Source organism: Malus sylvestris, chromosome 17 (genome assembly GCF_916048215.2).
Source record: "Malus sylvestris chromosome 17, drMalSylv7.2, whole genome shotgun sequence".
NCBI lineage: Eukaryota > Viridiplantae > Streptophyta > Magnoliopsida > Rosales > Rosaceae > Malus > Malus sylvestris.
In genome coordinates this window covers 26,663,713-26,686,291 of record NC_062276.1, presented here as the reverse complement: position 1 = coordinate 26,686,291, position 22,579 = coordinate 26,663,713, and the positions used below count along the sequence as shown (strand labels likewise).

Genomic DNA, 22,579 nt, shown 5'->3' with positions numbered 1-22,579 from the left:
AAAGTTTCTAGCTTTGTTCTGACATTGACACATGTCGTGTTGTGATTGGCTTCTGATGTTGACACGTGTCGCGCTATGATTGGCTTCTGATGTCGACACGTGTCGCACTGTGATTGACCTCTTGGTTGGAGGGATACTCTTTTAGGTCCTTGACGGTATAACGTTGATCGGTATTCAGTAGTTTCAAGATTTGTCAAGTATGGTACAAACAGCGGCTATAACTGACCAGACTAATGTCAATTCTTCTTACATATACCTTGCATTTGTGTTACCCTATATCTTAAGGTCTTTGGTTGAAGGGTACAAAAAGCTCTGCAAATAGCAACTCGGCAGCATAGCAAGGCTTTCTTGATAAATTGTTTAGTGCCTATGCAGGTTCATGTAAGTTGTAATATGTCAGTGATGAGTAACAAAATAGTTTAGTAAAAAGATAACGTGTATTCATTAACTTTGAGTGCATCCATCTTATAAACTGTATTTTTACCACCCAACACTGTCACCTAACAAGACCAGCTCCACGTGAGATTTTTTCTCATCCTCGCCTCAGTAGCATCTCTCCTAGGTTAGGAAGTTATGATAATGTTTATATTTGTCATGTATTGTCCTTACATTAGTAGTAAGTATGTGGATAAGAATTTTGTGATGTATATATATTTTTAGAGGGTGACAATTATGTCATCTAAACGATTAATTTGGTCCTTGTAGTTATCAAGTGGTGCTTAAGAGAATGTATGGTCCTCGTCGAATTAGACTGATCTTCTTATCCTCTTGCTGCCAGATTATGATCCATCCTGCGTATATATGGATTCAGTTTTGTTGGAGTGTTGATGTCACTCATGTTTAGACTTCGTTAACAATATTGATTGATTGTTTGGCTAATTAGATAATTTTTTTGGTGTCAACGACTAATTAGAATGATTTAACATGGATTAGAAGCTGCCAATGTGGGATTCCGAACCAGTGGTGTGTATCTAGGCTACATTCTGTACTCTAAATATACAGGGAGCAAATAAAAATCAACGGGTTATCTTTCTGACATAAAACTAAACATTAGTGATTTTCACATACGCTTGCGATTTCTCCTTCTGTACTCCTCCACTTGGTTTTGTCCCTTGATTTTCCTTTGATTTATTGAAATCAAAGGCTAGGACGAAAGAGAAGAGTGTAGAGGAGAAAAAGAGAGTGAGAAAATCACTTCTCAAAACTAAATGGTGATTTAACTTCAATCTGAGGCATCAAGGACTGGCAAACATTCAAGCAAAACATCAGCCGCATGCTCCAATTCTGGCTTAGAGATAATCAATGGGGGCACAAGCCTGAGAACATTTCCTTTTCCCGCTGTAATTATGAGCAGGCCAGAATTTCGACAGGCATCCACAAGCGTCGAAGCAGATACATCCAGCTCCACCCCAACAATGAGCCCAAAACCACGTACTTCTTTCACATGTGGATTTGCTCCCAGCTTCCTTGTTAACAGTTCTTTGAAATACTGACCTTTGTTTGAGACGCTCAATAGAAACTCAGGCTTTGAGATTTTGTCCAAAACGGCAAGGCCTGCAGCACAAATAAGCGGCCCTCCAGCGAATGTGCTTCCGTGTTCCCCATGTTTTATTGAAGCAGCAACCTTTTCGGTGACTAATGCAGCTCCAATGGGAAGCCCTCCTGCAAGAGGTTTGGCCAGCGTCATTATATCGGGGACTACACCATAAGCTTCGTGCGCCCAGAGATAACCAGTCCTCCCCAAGCTACATTGTACCTAGGAATTAAAAAAGTATAAGGTGCTTGCCACATTGACAATAATATATATACACAAAACTAAAAATCCCCTAGAGCTTTACAAATATAAGAATTAAGTTCGAGAACATAAACAAACAATTCTGTGGCACAAAATCACTTAACAGTTCATATTTCTACCTTGGTTTAAGCAAATTCATATGCTTACAAACTATTAGTTCCTTCTAAAATGACTACGTAATTAATGATATTTGAAAAAGTGACCAACATCCAAAGAACTAAATTTTAGGATTATCTCAAGAATTTCAGAATATGTTCTCTAAGCTCTTTGTACGCTAGCAAATTGATCAATGCTATGTTGTTACATTCCGGGCAGGCATAGGCCCAAGCTATTTCCATATGGGTCCAAAACGATTCTTATTTTGAATTAAACTAGCTTCATATACATATTGTCAAGATTTTAGAGAGACGAGTCAACGGCCCACTAGTATCTATACAGATATTCTATCAACGTAACTTGTATCTTGTGTGATTAGAAGTTGAACCATTCAATATAAGTTATATTTAATTTTATCAATTTTCGTGAGATTTTTGTATTCTTTGACATATATTGTTTATGTACCTATTTTGAGACTGATAACTAGCTAGCTTCATATAACAGCCAGTTTCTTGTACAGTCATACCACCAACTTAAATAATTATTTGGACAAGCTGAGTAGCATATGTAAATAGCGATTAGGCTTCCTACCTCATCAAAGACCAGTAGTGACCCCGAATCATCACATGCACCACGCAACGACTGCAAAAATTCTTTAGTTGCGCTATGGACGCCGCCTTCACCCTGGATAGGTTCGACAAAGACGGCAGCAATTTTTCCAGATTGAATTAGTTTTCCCGCAGCATCAATATTTCCATACTCCAAGAAAGTAACTCCAGGCATGACAGGCTCAAATGGTGACCGGTAATGCTCCTTACTCGTCAAAGCAACAGCTCCCATTGTCCTTCCGTGGAAGCTGTTGGTGAAGGAAATGAATTCTGTTGCAGGCTCTTTCTTATCAGGGAAAGAATATCTTTGAAACTTTCTTGCAAATTTTATGGCAGCTTCATTTGCTTCTGTTCCTGAGTTGGAGAAAAAGACACGATCAGCAAATGAGCAAGCCACCGGAGGCTTTGCTAGCTCCACCTGAAGTAACAATATTTGCCGTTTGAGTAAGCAAATGATATTTTAGAGAGAAAAAAAATTATATTGACAAGAAAAGATTTGATACTATATTCCACAATCATATCCCATAAATTACAGATGTTTGGTTTAGAACTCAACATGCATGGTCGGTCATTGAACCAATCAAACAGAAATCAAGTGCAACTAGGGCTTTCTCCACGCAACAATGTATGACATATATTACATCTTGAGTGATTAATATTCTATATTCTAAAAGGAAAGGTGAACCCGTCACATATAATGGTTAAAAGAGCTGATGTTAAACATTATAAATCATTATACTACAACTAATCACAACAAATTCCATATCATTATAAATTATTGCAGTTCTTTTAAAGTATCAACAGACTAATTCAGACTCAATCCTTAAAAACGCACTACAACAAAAAAACTACTCAAACACTACAAAGCCATTATTAGAGCACTAAAAATACATAGAGATGCACTAAACAAAGGATGCAGAAGTCACTCCATCCAATTTTTCTAGTGCATTTCTGACACATTTAGCCTAAGTTCTACATAACTTTGAAAATCTATAACCCAAACACTCCATGCCAGATTATCAGTGTAATTCGATTTTTAATATTAGTACAAATTCGATCTTTTATTTAACCTGAGGGATGGAATAGAAGGCATTGCTGACGTGCGTAAGAGTATGGGCTTGCTCTGTGACAACCCGTATCCAATCAGGATCCCCATGTCCAAGCGAATTGACAGCAATCCCAGAATACAAGTCCAAATATTCTCGCCCTTCGGGATCGTACAGTTTACAACCTTTGCCACTGGAGACCACCAGAGGCGGTCTTTTGTACGTTCCCACCATCACCTTCTGCTCCGCCTCCATAACCTCCTGGCTCCCAACCGCCACCACAGCCTTCAATGGATCTGCCGCGTTTGTGTCCACGCTAAGGCACGCACGCGCTGCAGCCACATTGATCGGGACACGAGTGCTTCGTGTTCCGGTGCAAATTGGGGGTTTCAGATGGAGAGAAGTCATTGCCATTGGCGCTTCGTGTTGTTTTTCGGCAACAGAACCGTCGATTTATGTAGCGTTTTCTGTGAGATCCGGTGGTAAAGATGAATGAAGGGTTTCGAATGCGGGACAAAGCCGCTGTCGTATAAGGCGCGTATGTTTAAGCAGATAGAAACTTTGAGATGTGAAGAGAAGTCCCATCCATGATCCATGCATCTGGAATGTTTAGTTGGACGTCGGTGTTGAAGGGAGAATATATCGGGAAAAAAGGAGCGGGTCTCATTCTTTTACAAGTTTAATAGTTGTGTCATTGTGTGATTGGTCGTGTTCCCATTTATGTCTGAGCTTCTATGGAGTCTGGACAATTAACCAATTGTTATGAAATTGAGAATATGTATGTAGTAAAATAAAGTAAATAAGACTCGATATTTACTAAGTTTGGCAAGGGTGCCTATATCTTCGGAGCAGCAGTAGTTTCTTTCTAATTATTTGAAATAATAAAAGTACCAAGATATCTCTCACTATTTTTCTTTTTTCTCTCTAGCCTTATGGCTTACTGATATATTTTTGTTCTATGTCCTCTGCTGTTTCTTCTCCTCTTGGTTTTATAGGCAAATCACTAACCATCTTTTTTATATTTAACCCCACCTTTCCATTAGCCAATAATATTAAATACAAAAGTTAGATGGCTAACCTACCACCGATGACTTGGAGAGATTTTTCAATGTGACCGTCATATGAAGTGGTACACCACGTATCCATATATAAATGGTGGGTTATGTGTGTTAAAGGGTTAATAACTTAAAAATTAAAACTTTTCACCACTTGCATAAAAACACGTGGTGTACCATCCGTGTTTCCGTCACAACTAAAAAATTCTCAATGACTTGATGTCCAAAGTCTTCAAGTGGATACTCACACGACCTTTTATAGTGGACATTCACACTGCTTTTACAACACTAATAAAATTTGCCTATTTGTAGAAGCGAATGATGCAAGAAAAGGGGAAAGGTGGTTAGTGAGGAGAAGAAAAAAAAAGGAAATTTAGTAAGTAGCCATTTTAAAGACTACCTATTGAAATATCTCATATTTTCTAATGTTTATAAAATAACCAAAATTGGATTTAAAAAGACTTATTGCCCTAAGTTTAAAACTCTTCCTTGTTCCAGCATCGTGGTGTTTCTTTTAAACCCTGATCCCATTGTTAAACAACCACCCACAACCCCACAGTGAACGATCTCCACCACACGATGATTGCTATCTGAGTCGTACTTGAGTGAATGCAAGGCTGCGACTCCAGACCTTGTTCCTACTGATACAAAGTCATTTGTACGACTCCCTCTACATTGCCTTATTCTATTAACTAAATACGTCAAGATAGCATTGTTCTATTAACTTAAGACGTCACGATAGCATTGTTCTATTAACTTATGACGTCACGATAGCAGTGAATCCATATCATAAAAGTCTGGCTCCATCAGGGGAGAATCAGTGCAATTTGCCCATAAATTGAATGACTATAACGGACATTTACCTCATAGCAAGGGCAAAAGCACTTTTCCAAATGGTAAGCACAATATTGCATCTCACAACTGAAATTTCATAACTTGGCTATCAGTGAAGGCAAATACATCAGAGATTCAGAGCAATAATTTATGCCAACAATTCATTACAAACGTAACATTCACAATTGAACACTTTACAGTAATAAGCCATATAAATATATCAATATTACATCTGCATTCTGCAATCTGGATAAATTAATGGTTGCAGAAACCACACTGCCGATACCGACCTTGATACTTAACGCAAATCTGATCCGGTCAGGTGGTAACAAGCTCAATACATCCATGACAAGTCTTGTCTGAAGGATACGGACTTCGCAGCTCCAAGAACTCCTCTTTCAGAAATTTGAGGACAATCTTCCACAGCTAACAATTCCAATTTGTATGACCCTGCAAGCGGCTTCAACCCATCATCAGAAACCCCTAAACACTTGATTAAACGCAAAATGGACAACCGGGGAAACTGGCCCACGAGCTGCAGCCCCTCATCGCTTATCTCTTGGCATCTGATTAGCTCCAAGGTCTCCAGATGCAGAGCCAAGCAAAGAGCTTCCATACCAACATCATTAAAGGAATACACTTGGTCAAAAGCAAGTTCCCGCACAGGGCACTTCTGAATCAAATTGAGGATTCCATCTAATGTAAATGAGGAAAAAGAAGGGAACTCCCCGTCGGAGTAAGATATCCTGACAGATTCAAGCATCGAACAGTTCTGCGCCACGGCTTTTAGACATTCATCAGTTAATCTCAATGGGTTATTCATCAAAAGAGGAAGTGAGAAATCTGACGGAACGCGAAGGAAAATGGACCGAAGATTTTTTGACTTTTGGGCTAAGCCTATGATGTCACAGTCCCTTACCCCAACACACATGTCCAAGTGAATCTTCTCCAAATTCTTGCACTTCCCCAGTACACAAGCAAGCCCCCGCCCCGGGCTGATGATGCAATTTACCAAGCTAAGTTCCACCATATTATCACATGGGACCCACTGCTTTTGCCATCGATCCACAGCTAAACGATCATAAACTTTCATATATCTGTAATTAACATCAACCTCAAATTGCAAGCATTTTAATTTTTTCCAACTGGAACCTAGCTTAATCAAATCACCCTCCCCAATAGCTCTGCAATTCTTAATTGAGAGATCTTCGAGAGTTTCAAGCTTTCCAAGATATTCAAGCCACTCAAAACTGCTAATATTTAAGCATCGGATAAGATGGAGGGTAGTGAGGTTCTTGCAGCCCACAACAACAGATAATATTCCACATCCAGTTATCCTTGCGTTGAAATTCAACTTCAAAGCTGAAAGTTTTGAGCAAGAAGACAAGTGACGGATACCCACATCCGTGATGAATGTGCAGTAGCTTAATGTGAGATCCACCAGAGAAGGACAGTAGTTGGAAAGAATAAGAAGCCCTTGGTCATCCAACTGCTTTCCTAGTTTGGACATCCAACCGGCATAAGTTATCTCGACCCTTGTCAAGTTAGCAAACCTACTGCAGAGAGATGTCAAAGCTTCATTTGCAGGGTCTAATCCACAACCAACCCGAAGAGATTGTCTCTGTTCATTATCCAATCCGTGCAGGCGCTTACATGCCAAAGAAACAGAGTTTCGGTCAGTGGTTTTCTTAATCCTGCTCAAGATCTCCCATAATAACTGGTCCGGCAGAAAATCCATCAAAACTCACAAATTTCCCTCTTTAAAATAGATTTGCACCACCTGATATCACAACAAAAACCAATACAATAAATTTTAGTCCAATACGGAGACAAAGGTAACTTGGTACAGGAATGCATATAATAAAACCTCGGTAGATGCTGGTTAAAACAAGAAGATATCTCTCTTTCAAAAACTTGAAATGAAAATCTGAATTTGCATAAACACTGATGAGAATTTCTCACATGTGCGCTCTCCCGTTTTTTGATGAATTGAAAAGAAAATGCAAGCAGTTCATCCAAACACCCTGACTGACACGGAAGCCATTCAAATAGCACAGATACCAACAAACTAGGTTCTTCGAACACAGTTTCTGTAACGAAATAACATAAAACTAACAATTATTTGATACGAAGTTTTAGTTTCCTGCTTAGAATTTACAGACTCAAGAACAAAATCCAGGGAAACCCAACAAACCGGTTGTCCACGATCGACGAATCAACCAACCACAGAAAGCAAATTCCCCAATATCGAACGGCGAAATATTTAATCACCCAAAGATGATTGTTCAGCTCAGAACTTCCATGTCCGACAAATTATTGATGTCCCTAATTAATTCAGAAAACCCATAAAATAAAAAGTTATACTTTCTTTACTTGATCGAACCAAGGTGATGATATTCCATTTGCCCATAAGACCAAAAGACAACCCACACAATTTTCACAAATTAAACAAAAAAAATATATCAAAATAATTTGACAATTAACCGTTAATCATGCAAATGCAAGAACAATAATACAAGAAGAGAGACAGATTCAAGCAAATAACAGTAAATCGAACAATACAAGGTACACAAAAGAAGGGGGACACATTAATTTCCTTCAAAGATTCAGCTTAATTAAGGTTAATCTCCGAGGAATTGAGAGGAAACGTAAGAGATCTTACCATATAATTCGGACAGAAGCGGAGAGACAAAGATGACGATGATGATGGTGCTAAGGATTAAGGAAGGCGGAGGAAGATGGAAATCTAACCATTCTTCTTCTTCTTCTTCTCTTCATTTTTTGGTCGGTACAGAAATTAGAAAACCTTTTTATTGATAATTTGATATCTGATTGCCAATTGGCTTCAGAAGATCCAAATCCTGTGGGGTTGGTTGCTCACAACATCACAAAAGAGTGGTAGGTCATTCTGGATGGTTCAAGTGGCAGACACGCAACGCAAGGGAAAAACAACAAACATGCGTCCGTCCCTTTGTACTCAAACTCGGAAATCTCTCCCTATAATTTTCACAACTTTTGACACACATTTTTATTGCGGTTAATTAGTTATGTATTTCAACGATTTATACAATTTTTAACATCGGTAAAATACTTTACATAGTCTACCCCACAAAAACGTTTATAAAAAATGGTGTCAAAGAACCACCCCTATTAAAAACCAAACTTTACGATAACTTGGACAAAGTGGGCGTTTAAGTAGTGTTGTGAGTAATCATATACACAAATTTGTAATACAAATCCTCTTAACATCATTTGTACAAGTAAGTATCGATCCCCCTTTACCGGTCACCATCAAAAGCCGGGTAAAGGACCGTTTGAGCATTGTTTTGGAGGAATGAGAATGCAGAAATTTTCAATAACCATCACCCATCAACATAATTTTGTGACTAAGCAAGCCGGTATCCCCCTTACCGTACACAACTTGGCCTTAAAAAACTAGAGCAGAAAAAACCGGGCACTCTAGTTGACACATAACCTACGAAATGGAAGCAGCTCGTGAAATGGAACAAGAGTAACGCATCGTTCCTTCAACCTTGGCGTCTCCTCCTCCTGTTATTAGTCTTTGAGCCCTCTTCTATACATTCATTGGAAACTTCCGGAGAAGTGACAGTGGCATCACCAATTTCATTCCGTACTGATGGCTGTGGTGGCTCCACCGATACTGGCAAGGCAGTCCCATCCTTTATTTCATCTGATGTTGATAGCTGCTCCACCGTCTTCCCAGCCTCAAGGTACATCATCAAATTCCCAAGCTGCAAAATGGTGAGAATTTAACAATGGAAGTCGCGTTAGTTTAGGCATAGTCTAAAATATTAAGGCTGGACACAACCAAAAGCTATCGAGCAGTAAAAATTGTATATCAAAAACGAAAGGTGAAAATTTTATATCACCTGCTCTTCTAAGTCGCTAATTTTATCGTCCCTTAGTTTCAAAGTCTTTCTCTCCCTGAAAGTACAAGGCATGGGGACCAATTACGCAATAATAGCAGAAAAACAACAGCATATAAATTTACACCATCTCCGGAACATCTACAAAATGTTTCAGCAAATTTACTGAGATGTTAAAGGGTAGGCCATGGGATCACAATATTTATGGTCTCCTTATTGTGATCAGACAACTATTTGTGGACAATATAACCCGGATCTCTACGTTGCCTCCATTTTGATAGTGCCAAAATCTTAAACTCTGACAATATAAAATGGAGCCATTCAAAATTGGTGGGGCATCCAACCGTGAGAAAATTTTTAGCTTCATATCAACGACAATAAGGCATAAAATCCAAAGAGAGAATATAAACTTGAAGATGTATATCCAGGTCCAAGTAAAAACAAATCAAAGGTCAAATTGCTTACTATCACATCAAGTCACTGAACTTACGATGATGGGAAAATACAAAGAAAACAAGAACGAGGGGGACAAATCAATACCTCTCTTCAGATTCAAGTATCTTTGCTTTCCAAATCTCCTGGTTTTTTAAAAGGTTTTCATTAAGCTGCATGTAGAAGAAAAACGATCTTTAGATTGCAAGATTACTGAAAAAAAATGACCCACTAAAAAGCACATTGAGATTCTCAAGTCTACTCTAGGGGTGCGTTTGTTGCACCGGACTATCTCGGACTGGACTAGCATTAAGGACTAAGCTGGACTGGCTTAGAATAGATTAAGGTAGACTAAAATAATGAAGCGTTTGGTGTAGTGTCGGACTAAAAAGCTGAATAGTTAACACTAATAATATTATATTATCTAAGACATATTTAATAATATTTTACATCAACTTTTTTCCTTTTTTTTTCTTAAAACCTGTACTCTCTGGAATCTCCTCTCCCTCGTTGGCTCCGTCCAATCCCCTCATCTTCTTATCTCCCTCTTCTCCCTCTGCGTCTGACCATCACTCTTGCTCCCCGAATCTACTTTCTCTCCCCTTCTCTATCCATTTCTCTCCTTTCCCAAAGCAATGAGATGATACAGATTGTGATTCATGCGTTGGCTTCAAGCGAACAGCTCCCAGATTTCGAAGAAACCTAAACTCTCCTGCAGCGCTTTGATTCTCCATCTTAAATTCCAGAACAAAATAACCATCTCGGAATTTTATAAGAAGGTGAAATTATCCAATTGGGCACACGAGAAAGGATAAGATTAGGAATGAGGATATCCGGGGTAAAGTAGGAGTAGCCGAAATTGAAGGAAAGATGAGAGAAAATCGGTTACGGTGGTTTGGACATGTGCAAAGAAGGCCTACTGACGTTCCGATTAGAAGATGCGACTATGGGACAGAGGTTCAGGGCCGAAGGGGTAGAGGAAGACCTAGGAAAACTTTGGAAGAGACTCTAAGAAAAGACCTAGAGTACTTAGATCTAACGAAGGACATGACACAGGATCGAGCACAATGGCGTTCTAAGATTCATATAGCCGATCCCACTCAGTGACTTGGATTTTCCAAGTCTCCAACTGAGAAGTTTTCCTCACTCGGGAAATTAAGGGAACACTACCCCAACCTACATGCTCCACTCAGAAAGCTTCAACATACAAGCTTTAACAAAAGAAAATTCAAAGAACTTAGCGAAGAAGGCTTTGGTGTATTTAACACAATACGTTGAAATGAAGGAAAGCTTATTTATTGATATCCCCGATAAGCTACAAATATGTACATATACATGAGTCAAAATAAGCACACAAGAGGGAGCCTTCACAAAGGTTGCTTTGGAGAAGTCTCAGCAGTCGGTAGAGCCCCAGAAAGAGAAGGCACCGGAGGGGGATCATTTGGAGCCTCAGTACTGGACAGAACCCTAGAAGGAGGAGGCATCAGAGGTTGATCATTTGGAGCTTCATTACGCGGTACAGCCCCAGAAGACGAAGGCAATAAATGCCTTTGGAACAAACCCACAAATCTCTGATGATCAAGTAAAACCTGACCATCAGTTTCCTTCATCTGGTCAAGCTTCCTCTTCATGTTTGTAGCATAGTCATGTGTGAGCCGGTGCAACTGTTTATTCTCATGCTTGAGCCCTCTAATCTCCTGTTTGAGACTCATCACTTCAGCCGCCAATGATTCAACTTGGCGGGTTCGAGCAAATAGGCGTTGGGCCATATTAGACACAGAACCTGCACACTGAACACTGAGAGCCAGCGAATCCTTAACAGCTAACTCATCAGACCGTTTGGAAAGTAGTCTGTTATCTTTGGGAGTGAGAAGGTTCCTGGCCACCACCGCAGCGGTCATATCATTCTTCATCACGGAATCCCCAACGGTAAGAGGACCAGTAGGGGAGACGAAGGATGGGCGCCATATGTTGTCTGGAGAAGGCGGGGCTGCCTCTTCAACAAGGTTCAAGTCAAAACGACGGTCGGAGGGGCCAGACATTTTCAAAGGTGTTGAAGAGAGAAGAGGTCGGACAAATCAAGATCTTAGAAGTGCAAGAATGAAGCTTCTACTGGTGGAGATTCAAGTGTGCTTTGGAACTTAATGCCAGCCCCTATAAAAATCTGCACTCGACGAAGCTTCAGAAATCGAAGAGGCGCCTGCTCAGAAATCGAAGAGGCGTTTGCTTTCTCAAAAGCTGGGCTGCTTAGAGATCACGAGGGTTGATCTCAGAAATCGAAGAGGCGTTTGCTTTCTCAAAAGTTGGGCTGCTCAAAGACCACGAAGGCCGATCTCAAAAATCGAAGAGGCGCTCGCTTTCTCAAAAGCTGGGCTCCCCAGAGATCACGAGGGCCGATCTCAGAAATCGAAGAGGCACCTACTTTTCAAGCCTTTTCCAGCCTTGTCAGCACCTGTCACACGCACACTCAGTTTTGCGGAAATTATGGGCATTCTGTCAAAGACTTCTGGGGAAGTAGAAAACACATGAATCTTACTGTTCAATCACCCACTTCCCACACGCAACAATAGCTCATGGGTACCACAGATAACTTTGCCAAAGTTCTCTGCCAAAGTTGAGCACGTGAAGCTTGCAGCTCCCACTACATCGCTCTGACCAAGAAGGGTAAAAGAATAGCAAAGAAACGGCACTAACAAAGTTTAGACCCATAAATTTTGAAGGTCTAGCTACCATATTATTACCCACAAGGGTAAAGGAACAGTACCACTGCTGGATAATTGGAAAGTCCCTGTGTGTCAACCTCTGTGCTTCGTGGCAAGGTAGACTAGCAAACATGCCCAACCTTTACTCACATTCAAGAAAACACTCCCAATAAGATTGCTTGCTCCAAAATCGAAGAGGCACCGTCCTCCGAATCTCGAGAGCCAGACTCCCAACATGACTACTTTCTTAAAAATCGAAGAGAGGGTAAAGGAACAGTACCATTGCTGGATAATTGGAAAGTCCCTGTGTGTCAACCTCTGTGCTTCGTGGCAAGGTAGACTAGCAAACATGCCCAACCTTTACTCACATTCGAGAAAACACTCCCAACAAGATTGCTTACTCCAAAATCGAAGAGGCACCGCCCTCCGAATCTCGAGAGCCAGACTCCCAACATGATTACTTTCTCAAAAATCGAAGAGACACTGCTCCCCGAATCTCGAGAGCCAGACCCCCAGCATGATTGCTTTCTCAAAAATCGATGAGGCATCGTTCTCCGAATCAATCGAAGAGGCGCTCGCTTTCTCAAAAGCTGGGCTGCTCAGAGACCACGAGGGCCGATCTCAGAAATCGAAGAGGCACCTACTTTTCTAGCCTTGTCAGCACCTGTCACACGCACACTCAGCTTTGCAGAAATTATGGGCATTCTGTCGAAGACTTCTGGTGAAGTAGAAAGCACATGAATCTTACTGTTCAATCACCCACTTCCCACACGCAACAATAGCTCATGGGTACCACAAATAACTTTGCCAAAGTTCTCTGCCAAAGTTGAGCACGTGAAGCTTGCAGCTCCCACTACATCGCTCTGACCAAGAAAGGTAAAAGAATAGCAAAGAAACAGCACTAACAAAAGTTTAGACACATAAATTTTGAAGGTCTAGCTACCATATTATTACCCACAACTGTAAAGGAACAGTACCACTGCTGGATAATTGGAAAGTCCCTGTGTGTCAACCTCTGTGCTTCGTGGCAAGGTAGACTAGCAAACATGCCCAACCTTTACTCACATTCGAGAAAACACTCCCAATAAGATTGCTTGCTCCAAAATCGAAGAGGCACCGTCCTCCGAATCTCGAGAGCCAGACTCCCAACATGACTACTTTCTCAAAATCGAAGAGAAGGTAAAGGAACAGTACCATTGCTGGATAATTGGAAAGTCCCTGTGTGTCAACCTTTGTGCTTCGTGGCAAGGTAGACTAGCAAACATGCCCAACCTTTACTCACATTCGAGACAACACTCCCAACAAGATTGCTTGCTCCAAAATCGAAGAGGCACCGCCCTCCGAATCTCGAGAGCCAGACTCCCAACATGATTACTTCCTCAAAAATCGAAGAGACACTGCTCTCCGAATCTCGAGAGTCATACCCCCAGCATGATTGCTTTCTCAAAAATCGAAGAGGCATCGTTCTCCGAATATCGAGAGCCAGATACCACAGACCACTTTTTCAAAGTGCTCTGACAGAGTTAAAACATGTGAAACTGGCAGCTCCCACTATTGTGCTATGACCAAGCAGGGTAAAGGAATAGCATTACTACTTGTTGTTAGGGAGACTCCTATATATGTCGACCTCCATCCCCAACGGACAGGCAGACCTGCAAAAATGCTCAACCCTTCATCATATCTGAGAGGGCACTCCCAACGAAGCCTTTCGAAATATTCAGCTTTCTTTCCCCCCGATAATACCTCTGCAAACAAGCTATACTAGAGCAAGAATATCTCATATCATCAGGGTTAAAAGCAAGAGTATCCCATATCATGCTTTTTCCCTGTCTTTTCTTTTGGCCTTGTTTTTACCTGCAAGACAAGGAGAAAGAGAGCAATCAGTCAGCACTTGGAATCAAGCTTCCAGCCAGGAACTGACTGCCTGGAACCCCTTACCTGATTACTTACCTGGCATTGCTCTCGAGTACTCATCTTCAACATCTTATGTTTCCAGGGAAGATTCCGCATCTGCTTGAGGAACAGATAGGGCAAGTGCGAAGGATACAAGGAAGCATGTGGAGACAAGCGTAACAGCACACGTGCCGATACATTCATTACTCTGTCAAAAGCAAAAGTATCCCATATCAGCAGGGTGGAACGTACTCTAGATTTGATGGACTTGTTTTGACCCTCAAATTCTTCAGTCGGCCTTATACTCTGGAGGAAACCAGAAAACCCTCCAGCTCAGTTCAAGAATAAGCCTGTGGAAAGTTACTTCTTCAAAAGCAAAAGTATCTCATATCATCTCTTCTCATTTTTCTTCTCTTTATCCTTCATGCTGCTGCAAGATGGGAAGAAGGTGAACAATCAGTCGGAGCTCTGATTGCTTACCTTGTCTGTCACCTCTTTCAGCAGACCCCCTAGCTCGGCGACTTGGGGGACTCCTACTACATGGTTTGTATCGCGCTTGACCAAGCCTGAAACTACAAGTAAGCTTCAAGTGAAATTGATACATTACCTTGTGCATCTCCACCAGTTAAAGATACCACCCCTGGATGGAGGAAGAGTACTTCCAGAGAAGATGTCACATCTACCTATGAGACAGATAAGGCAAGTCAAGACGACACCACACTCCGATACTTAGAAGTTTCGTGACTACGAGATCATTCTCCCACAATATTTCCTAATGTCATTTGTACTAAATCATTCACTTGTACTCACTAAATGAGAGCTTGAACCTATGTACTTGTGTAAACCCTTCACAATTAATGAGAACTCTTCTATTCCGTGGACGTAGCCAATCTGGGTGAACCACGTACATCTTGTGTTTGCTTTCCTATCTCTATCCATTTATATACTTATCCACACTAATGACCGGAGCAATCTAGCGAAGATCACAAAAAGCAATCGTTTTCGCTACCTAGGATCTATCTTGCAAGAGAACGGAGAATTAGATGGAGATCTCAACCATAGAATACGAGCTGGATGGAAAGAGTGCATCCGGCGTGTTGTGTGACCGTCGTAGGCCACCAAAGCTCAAGGGAAAATTTTATAGGACGGCAATAAGGCTAGCGATGTTGTATGGCACAGAATGTTGGGTGGTGAAGCATCAACACGTACACAAAATGGGTGTAGCGGAGATGAGGATGCTTCGTGGGATGTGTGGGCACACGAGAAAGGATAAGATTGGGAATGAGGATATCCGAGGTAAAGTAGGAGTAGCCGAAATTGTAGGAAATATGAGAGAAAATCGGCTCCGGTGATTTTGAACATGTGCAAAGAAGGCCGACTGACGCTCCGGTTCGAAGATGTGACTACGGGACAGAGGTTCAGGGCCGAAGGGGTAGAGGAAGACCTAGGACAACTTTGGAAGAGACTCTAAGAAAAGACTTAGAGTACTTGGATCTAACGGAGGACATGACACAAAACCGAGCGCAATGGCGTTCTAGGATTCATATAGCCGACCCCACTTAGTGGGAAAAGGCTTTGTTGTTGTTGTTGTTGTTGTGGGGATTGTTGTTGTTATCTTTTGCTTCTTCTTTTTTTCTTTCGAATTTTGATGGTTAGATTTTGAGATCTACGCGGTGGTGTGGCCGCGTCGGCTGTGGGCTGTAGCTGACGGCGCCACAGAAGAAAGAAGGCGAAGCCCAGGGAAAATGAAAGCTCGGGTCTGATCTTGTTTCCTAGTCCCGCTTAATACCAAGCGAAAGCTTGGGACTCGTTAACGAGGTTTAGTGAAGCAGTGAGCGCCTCGTAGTCGAGGCGAGTCTCACTTATTGTAGTCCAGCGCCATTCCAAACGCAGGATTATAGTCCTACTTAAGTTAGTCCAAGCCAATCCCACTTAAGGAGGTGCAACAAACGCACCCTAGAAGTACAAGAGGTTTGCACTTACATCGTCAAGAAATTTCTTCTCTTTTACACACCTGTCCAGCTTGGCCTGCAATTTCTTTAGTGGAACAGCCTTCTCCACAGCATTAGAAATTTCTTGTTCAGTTCCTTCTTTAACTTCTTGAAGTAACGACTCAAAATACTGAAATCCAAATAGCATCAGTGTACAGTGAAACATTAAATGTCACCTTAAATAAGTTTAAACAGAAAACTATTTGCAAGGAATAAGAAAATTCAGCTTACCACTTTTTGGTTCTCAAGTTGAGTAGCAAGCAGTTCATTGTATTCATTAACAATCTGCATATAATGGTACACAATGTGAGAAATTCAAATTACAAAGAACATAATAGTATAACTATGGCCTGTATTAAGTGACATGAAGGGTAAAATCATTACAGCTTCTACTTTACTGTTCAAAAGTGCCTCACTGTATTCAGAATCTACGCAGTCACAACTTTGACATCCAATAAAAGGTGAATTCAATTCAACCAATTTCCCATCAGTTTTGGATTGAATTAGGCGGTGAACATAATTGTCTCCAGCATAATCCCACACACGTTGTGTTTCCAATTCAAGAGAATAACAATGTTCTGTTTCTTTCCAATGCCTTATTGCATGTCCTTCTTTATACCTACATCAAATTTTTTAGCAAGCAAAATGTATGATGAAAATACATACCTGAGCTAGAAATCTTTATTTTTTTGGCCAAAAGTGATAATAAAAATAAGAGGGTAATGGTCAAGCGGAGAATTGTTACCTCCCACAACCAACAAAGCCACAGATAACACACATCCAGAGATTCTCAGAAGTTTGACAAAGAAAACAGTTGGACTTTTCAGGCTGTTGCTGACAATATCGACATACCTGTCATAACATGTGGTAGACAAGTCGATAAATATTTAGTACGTACCTTGTAAAGTCATTTGCAACTATTTATTAACCAAGCAAAATCTAGCAGGAAAGTGCAACAATCTGTAGTAAGAAAGCTGTAGCCAAATCATAGACTCTAATTTAACCATGGCTTGGCTACAAAGAGAACTGATCATATAGGTTCACCACCTCCTAAGCATCAGTACAGGTTAGATGTATCCTGTCACAAGTCATGATTCATGCAGATCTTTACCTTTTATCTATCACAAATGGGAACATCTATTTTTAAGGATTTTTACAACGTACTTGGATAAGTGAGTTTCTCAACGTGCTTTATTTTATTTTTTTTGGCTCTAACTGCTTCACCACTTGCACGATTTGGTTTCTTTATAAGCATCCTTTGTAGTGTAATTATAAGGTCCTACTGTAATTATAGAGTCTCACTGTAATCTTTTTGCTCTCTTCTACTATCACTGGTTTCCGCTTTTGACTTTTGTGAATGATCCTTTGTCAATAATAGAGAGGGCTAATACATAACTGGGGAATAAATACCCAGCAGAGGTAGAAAATTGGCAGGTGTGATATACATGGTAAACTCCCAAAGAATTCATGTATTACTACTATATAAGTTAATTGATTTTTTTACCTTTCACTGTGCATGTTCAAAAGCATCAAAAGCAATTCTAGATGGATCCTAAGGGTAAGGACCCTTAACTTTTATTTTATTGTAACCCTCATAAGAGGGTTGAAGAGGGAAGATGGCCTGCAAAAGACAGTCTAATTACAGAGGCATAGAAAGAGACATCTTCCATTAGCATATTTGTCTATCTACTACTAGAGTGATAGGCAAAAAATAAAAGAATATGCATTTTCCCTTGAAGAAGGTAGAAACCGTTTCATAGAAATTATATGATGGACTATGTCTACATCAGTAGATTTTCATATTTTTTGTTTGATACTACCCCTTCATAGATTAAACTTTCACCAATTACAGTCCTTTTGAAGAACTAACTGCAACAGGAGCCCTAGCCTGGGTCTAACTACCCTGGGAGAGGAGATTTGATATAGTCACCTGTTTCAACTTCCATGAATCAAATACAATATACACACTTATCAACGTGAGGATTTTAACATTGTGAAAGAGGGTTGCCAACTTGATTTTTACTCACGACCTCTCCCACTCCTAGAAATAATTCCCCATGGCAGAAGCAGAATTCATGGTGCTTGAAAAAGAGGATATGAAGTGGAAAGAACCTATGAACTTTATGTCAAGGGCATTATATTCAAATAATAATCTAAACATACATTGTTCACAGGGAACAATGCATAATGCTGGAAAACTTTGATCGAGTTCCATCACTTTGTACATAGGGTGGATTGCGAGTCTTATAATCCTAGAAACAAGCATGTGATATAGCATGCTAGGGAAGGGGAATGAAATGAAAAGGAGGTCCAATCTATTTAGTGTGCTAACTTCTGAACATGGTCTTGCACAAAAAAGAACAGGGAAAAAAAAGAGGGAACTCCAAAATTACTTACAGGACACAATCAGGCACAAAAACACAAATATTAAAGGGGAAAAAATAATAAGTTGAAAGAACTTGCAAAAATACTTACAGGACATGAAGAATCTGTCCATTTTGAAATGCAGGAACAATGAAATGAATGATTGCAAATAGTCGTGAGGATTCCTTCCATATCTTGGTCCAGTCTCTCTGTAAAACAAGGTTAAGTTAGAAATCTACATGTTCAAGACAAAAAAAAAAGGTCGTACCCAGTGCACAAGGCTCCCGCTTTACGCAGGGTCTGGGAGAAGAGGTGGGGGGGATGCAACACGAGGACTTCCCAGGAGGTCACCCATCCTAGTACTACAATTCACATTTTCACATAGATCCATTTTGTGTGCTTCTGTGCATACATACCAAGACAAACTGGACATGATGGCTGCTCAGTTGAGCTTCCTGATGATGCTTGCGCATGTTCTATCGAACCAGTGTATTGAACATCTACCGTGAAAAGAATACGACAAACCTCCACCTGTATCAAACCCCAGATAAATAGGATTACAACAATAAAAAGCTTAAAACGGTGTTATATGTGGAACTTTTGTACAACTCCTGCGAAGTCAATGCATCATGTATCTAAGTCTATAGGTACAGACTACAGAGTATAGAGTAACCTCAAGCGACGAGAATCGTCTCCCGTTGAAATGCTTGTAAAAATTATCTGTCGAGTCCTGACTATCAAACCTTATCAAAATGCTGTAACGATCCTCCATCCCGTCATTCCTAAACACAAAACAAGAAAACAAAATCAAGATGAAATCCAACAACAAGAAAAAAGGAAATACGAGGACCAGAACTGAAAATACTTTCAAAGATGGAACCTGACAATCCGCATCTCCAAAATATGCTGAATAAATGAACCACAAAACTGGCAGAAGTCCGCATATGTCATGTGATTCGGAACTCCAAGCACACAAACAAGGGGCTTCCTTCCAACCTACATAAAGTCGACATAGACATCAAACTTGCATCGTATTTCTTGCTTTATCTCAGGGTCTTCAAGTGAATTTAACGAGATTCAACACTTCTAAAGGTTCTCAAACAAAAACTTTACCGGAAGAAGTCTTCTTCAGAAACCTAAGTTCAACATATCTTGAACAAAGGAACCTCTTTAATGCTATTTCTAGATGTCGAAAATGTGCAGTTTCTCTCTTCAATTGCTAAAAGTTTACATAAGCGTTAGCGTGTTACTTAAACTGTTTTCCTATCAATTTCTTGGCAAATCAACTCCACATTACTCGATTCCGGTAAATTTTTTATTCACTGTTAAAATTTCACAATATTTTGCTTTACAATTGACGAACACGAATCCAGTCAAGCTCCAATTCTACTAATTTCTATGTATTTTTACCATGAAACTGAAAAGATAAATCGATCTCTCAAATTTTGCATAAAGAATCTAATTTTACTGTCTTGAATTGAAATAAGCTTACGGGGAGATTAGACGGGGAGGTGGGGATGACGTCGGCATCGGCGTCGTCGCGGTAGAGAAGCATGATGCCTCTGGTCTCTTCGATTCTAGGGTTTCCAGAAGAGAAAGGAAAGGCCTGCGTGATGTTGGAGATGGGGGAATATGAGGAGTCGCTGAAATCGCTGGAGATAGGAGGCGGCGACCGGAAAACCTCGCCGGGGGAGGCTCCGGAATGAGCTGTGCTCGAACTCGGTGACATGGAAGTAGTAGATGATGACAGTCCTGAGTTTAGAGGGAGATTTTGGCTTGCCGCAATGGCGCTCTATGAGAGCAGCTCCAGCGTGTGCTGGAGCCCGAGGGACAGGCCCGCGAACAGTGGCAGAGAGCCCGAGCAAGCAAGCCCAGCGTGTGCTGGCGAGGGAGCCCGAGCAGCCCGAGGGACAGGCCCGGCACGAGTTGCCAGTCCTAGAGCCGGAAGGCATCCTGACGCAAGGCTGACGTTGCCCAGCCGTCAGCCACATTTTTTTATTTTTTTTGTCAGGCGCGTGCGCTTCAAGCGCGCGTCGTCCGACATGATTTCAAAAGTGGGGTTCGCGGCGCACTTCGGCAAAGTTACCGTTGTGGAGGCCACATGGCTTCCCCACGTCCGTTGGATTTTAACAGCTACAATTTGTGGACCATTGGATTTCCAACGGTAAAAAAATTTTAAAAAGCTAATTTAATATTAGCCGTTGGATTTGAGATCAACGGTTCACGTTATTCGTCTTTATAAATTAAAAAAATATATAAAAATAAATAGTTTCAAAATCAGAAATCTTACCGTTGTGCCACATGGCACAATTTGGAGTGTTGGAATTCAAATTTTTTTTAAATCCAATGGCAGAGATTAATAAGGGGAATAAAAAGTTTAAAAAATGTAAAAAATTAATAAAAATCTGAAGAAAAAAAAAATTGATTTTACTTTTTTATAAATACTTTCTCATTATCTTCTACCTTACACCACAATTTTATATTTTCTCAACTACTTTCAACCACATTCCTATCTTTCTCTCAAAGTTTCAATCCAATTTTTTTCCAACAAAATGACTACTAATGCAAGTATGAATTGGAGGATACCAAAACAATGCTCCACATCCTTTTTGCACCCCTTTTGACAGCTTTGCAAAGTGTTTTTCCTTTGCACTTCGCGGACGTGGCACTGTTTTGACAAACGTTGACTACCTTGGGTAAATGTCGTCTGCTAGGTAGTATGGCCCATCATACTTACGTCCATTGATCCAGTATGTGACTTTTAGTGCATTTCCTTGCAGAACATTGTTGAACACTGGGGATTGCGCAATGACATTGAGGTCATTTTGAGCTCCCGGAACCCCGAAAAATGCGTGCCAAATCCATGTATCAAAAGATGTCATCGCCTTCAAAATGATACATTTTAATCCTTTTATGTCCCCATAAGCACCTTACCATGCACTTGGACAGTTTTTCCAGGTCCAGTGCATACAGTCGATGCTTCAAATCATCTCAGGAAAACCTCACATCTCACCCTTCTTCAGAAGCCTTTGCAAGTCCATCTCAGTAGGTTTCCGGAGGTACTCTGCGGTGTAGATAGATTCGATTGCTCCGTAAAACCTCATCAGGGATTTAATAATGGTTGATTTCCCCATCTTAGCTATCTCGTCCACTTGGTCTGCAGATGCTTCATATGTAAGCATCCGCAAGGCAGTATTAATTTTTTGCTCAGGCAGAAGACCCATAGCACCAAAAGCATCTTTCTTTTGCATGAAGTAAGAATCATGGTTTCAAACAGCGCCCATGATTTTGTTGAACAAATGTTGTTCCATTCTAAAACAACTTCTAAAATACATATCAAGGAATGCACTGTTACGGACAAAATAATCGTCCAAGAGATTCGTACCTCGTCGTTGCCTGCTTCTATCAAGGTTTGTCGAACGGCTGGGCCTACTAATCTGAGCCACATCTTGGATGACTTGACGGGAATGTGAGGTTTTGGCCATTCTTGCTTCGTCATCTCTCCTTCTATGCTCCTCATCATCTTCCATCTCATTTTGGGCTACCTGGAGATTGAACATTCCTTCTGATTGGTTAAACAATTCTTTCTCTTGCTAATCGATTTCCCACATCATCCTTGAAGAATAAGACATTGCAAGAAGGAAACATAAACTATGAATAATGATAGAAATTTTGGTGAAGAAGAAAGCAGAAACTATGAATAATGATAAAGATCTTGAGAAAATTGGTGTGAGATTTGTAAAGATGGATGGTGGATTATATGGAGGATTCAGAAAGGATTAGGTTGTAGATAATGCTATGTGGCATGCCGTCATTTGTTAAAAATCTGATTGTAAACAGATTATGACACGTGATGCGACATATTGGTTAATAATC

The 22,579-nt window shown here is 40.6% G+C and overlaps 3 protein-coding genes across 4 annotated transcripts; all 3 read right to left on the bottom strand.

Moving 5' to 3' along the window:
- Nucleotides 1–1,010: 1,010 nt before the first annotated feature.
- LOC126611341 (acetylornithine aminotransferase, mitochondrial) lies at nucleotides 1,011–3,959 on the bottom strand. The gene is made up of 4 exons (XM_050279572.1): nucleotides 3,908–3,959; nucleotides 3,570–3,730; nucleotides 2,483–2,917; nucleotides 1,011–1,756 (listed from the first exon to the last, which is right to left on the bottom strand). Exons 1-4 carry the CDS (start codon nucleotides 3,957–3,959, stop codon nucleotides 1,223–1,225), a joined length of 1,182 nt encoding a protein of 393 aa, XP_050135529.1. The 3' UTR covers nucleotides 1,011–1,222.
- A 1,549-nt stretch (nucleotides 3,960–5,508) lies between these two features.
- LOC126611334 (F-box/LRR-repeat protein 14) lies at nucleotides 5,509–8,390 on the bottom strand. Of its 2 annotated transcripts, XM_050279563.1 has the most exons (3): nucleotides 8,097–8,390; nucleotides 7,397–7,759; nucleotides 5,509–7,214 (listed from the first exon to the last, which is right to left on the bottom strand). In XM_050279563.1, the coding sequence occupies exon 3, from the start codon at nucleotides 7,170–7,172 to the stop codon at nucleotides 5,769–5,771; it is 1,404 nt and encodes a 467-aa protein (XP_050135520.1). In that variant the 5' UTR covers nucleotides 7,173–7,214; nucleotides 7,397–7,759; nucleotides 8,097–8,390; the 3' UTR covers nucleotides 5,509–5,768. The 2 variants fall into 2 exon arrangements, with proteins under 2 accessions (XP_050135520.1, XP_050135519.1); XM_050279562.1 differs by lacking the exon at nucleotides 7,397–7,759 and having other exon boundaries at nucleotides 8,097–8,388.
- Nucleotides 8,391–8,624: 234 nt separating this feature from the next.
- LOC126611333 (BRAP2 RING ZnF UBP domain-containing protein 2) lies at nucleotides 8,625–20,591 on the bottom strand. Its single transcript, XM_050279561.1, has 12 exons — nucleotides 20,196–20,591; nucleotides 19,584–19,699; nucleotides 19,377–19,485; nucleotides 19,120–19,234; nucleotides 18,815–18,912; nucleotides 17,085–17,191; nucleotides 16,724–16,958; nucleotides 16,571–16,624; nucleotides 16,332–16,469; nucleotides 9,862–9,926; nucleotides 9,325–9,379; nucleotides 8,625–9,186 (listed from the first exon to the last, which is right to left on the bottom strand). The coding sequence occupies exons 1-12, from the start codon at nucleotides 20,430–20,432 to the stop codon at nucleotides 8,962–8,964; spliced, it is 1,554 nt and encodes a 517-aa protein (XP_050135518.1). The 5' UTR covers nucleotides 20,433–20,591; the 3' UTR covers nucleotides 8,625–8,961.
- Between the last annotated feature and the right edge of the window lie 1,988 nt (nucleotides 20,592–22,579).

Coding starts and splice junctions, on each gene's coding strand:
- LOC126611341 (XM_050279572.1), bottom strand. CDS start 3,959: ATGGCAATGACTTCTCTCCATCTGAAACCCCCAATTTGCACCGGAACA. Junction 3,731..3,907: donor AATTTGCACCGGAACACGAA/GCACTCGTGTCC, acceptor CCAGTGGCAAAG/GTTGTAAACTGTACGATCCC. Junction 1,757..2,482: donor CACTACTGGTCTTTGATGAG/GTAGGAAGCCTA, acceptor TTTAATTCCTAG/GTACAATGTAGCTTGGGGAG.
- LOC126611334 (XM_050279563.1), bottom strand. CDS start 7,172: ATGGATTTTCTGCCGGACCAGTTATTATGGGAGATCTTGAGCAGGATT.
- LOC126611333 (XM_050279561.1), bottom strand. CDS start 20,432: ATGTCACCGAGTTCGAGCACAGCTCATTCCGGAGCCTCCCCCGGCGAG. Junction 19,486..19,583: donor TTGGAGATGCGGATTGTCAG/GTTCCATCTTTG, acceptor TTTTGTGTTTAG/GAATGACGGGATGGAGGATC. Junction 16,470..16,570: donor AACTTGAGAACCAAAAAGTG/GTAAGCTGAATT, acceptor TTTGGATTTCAG/TATTTTGAGTCGTTACTTCA.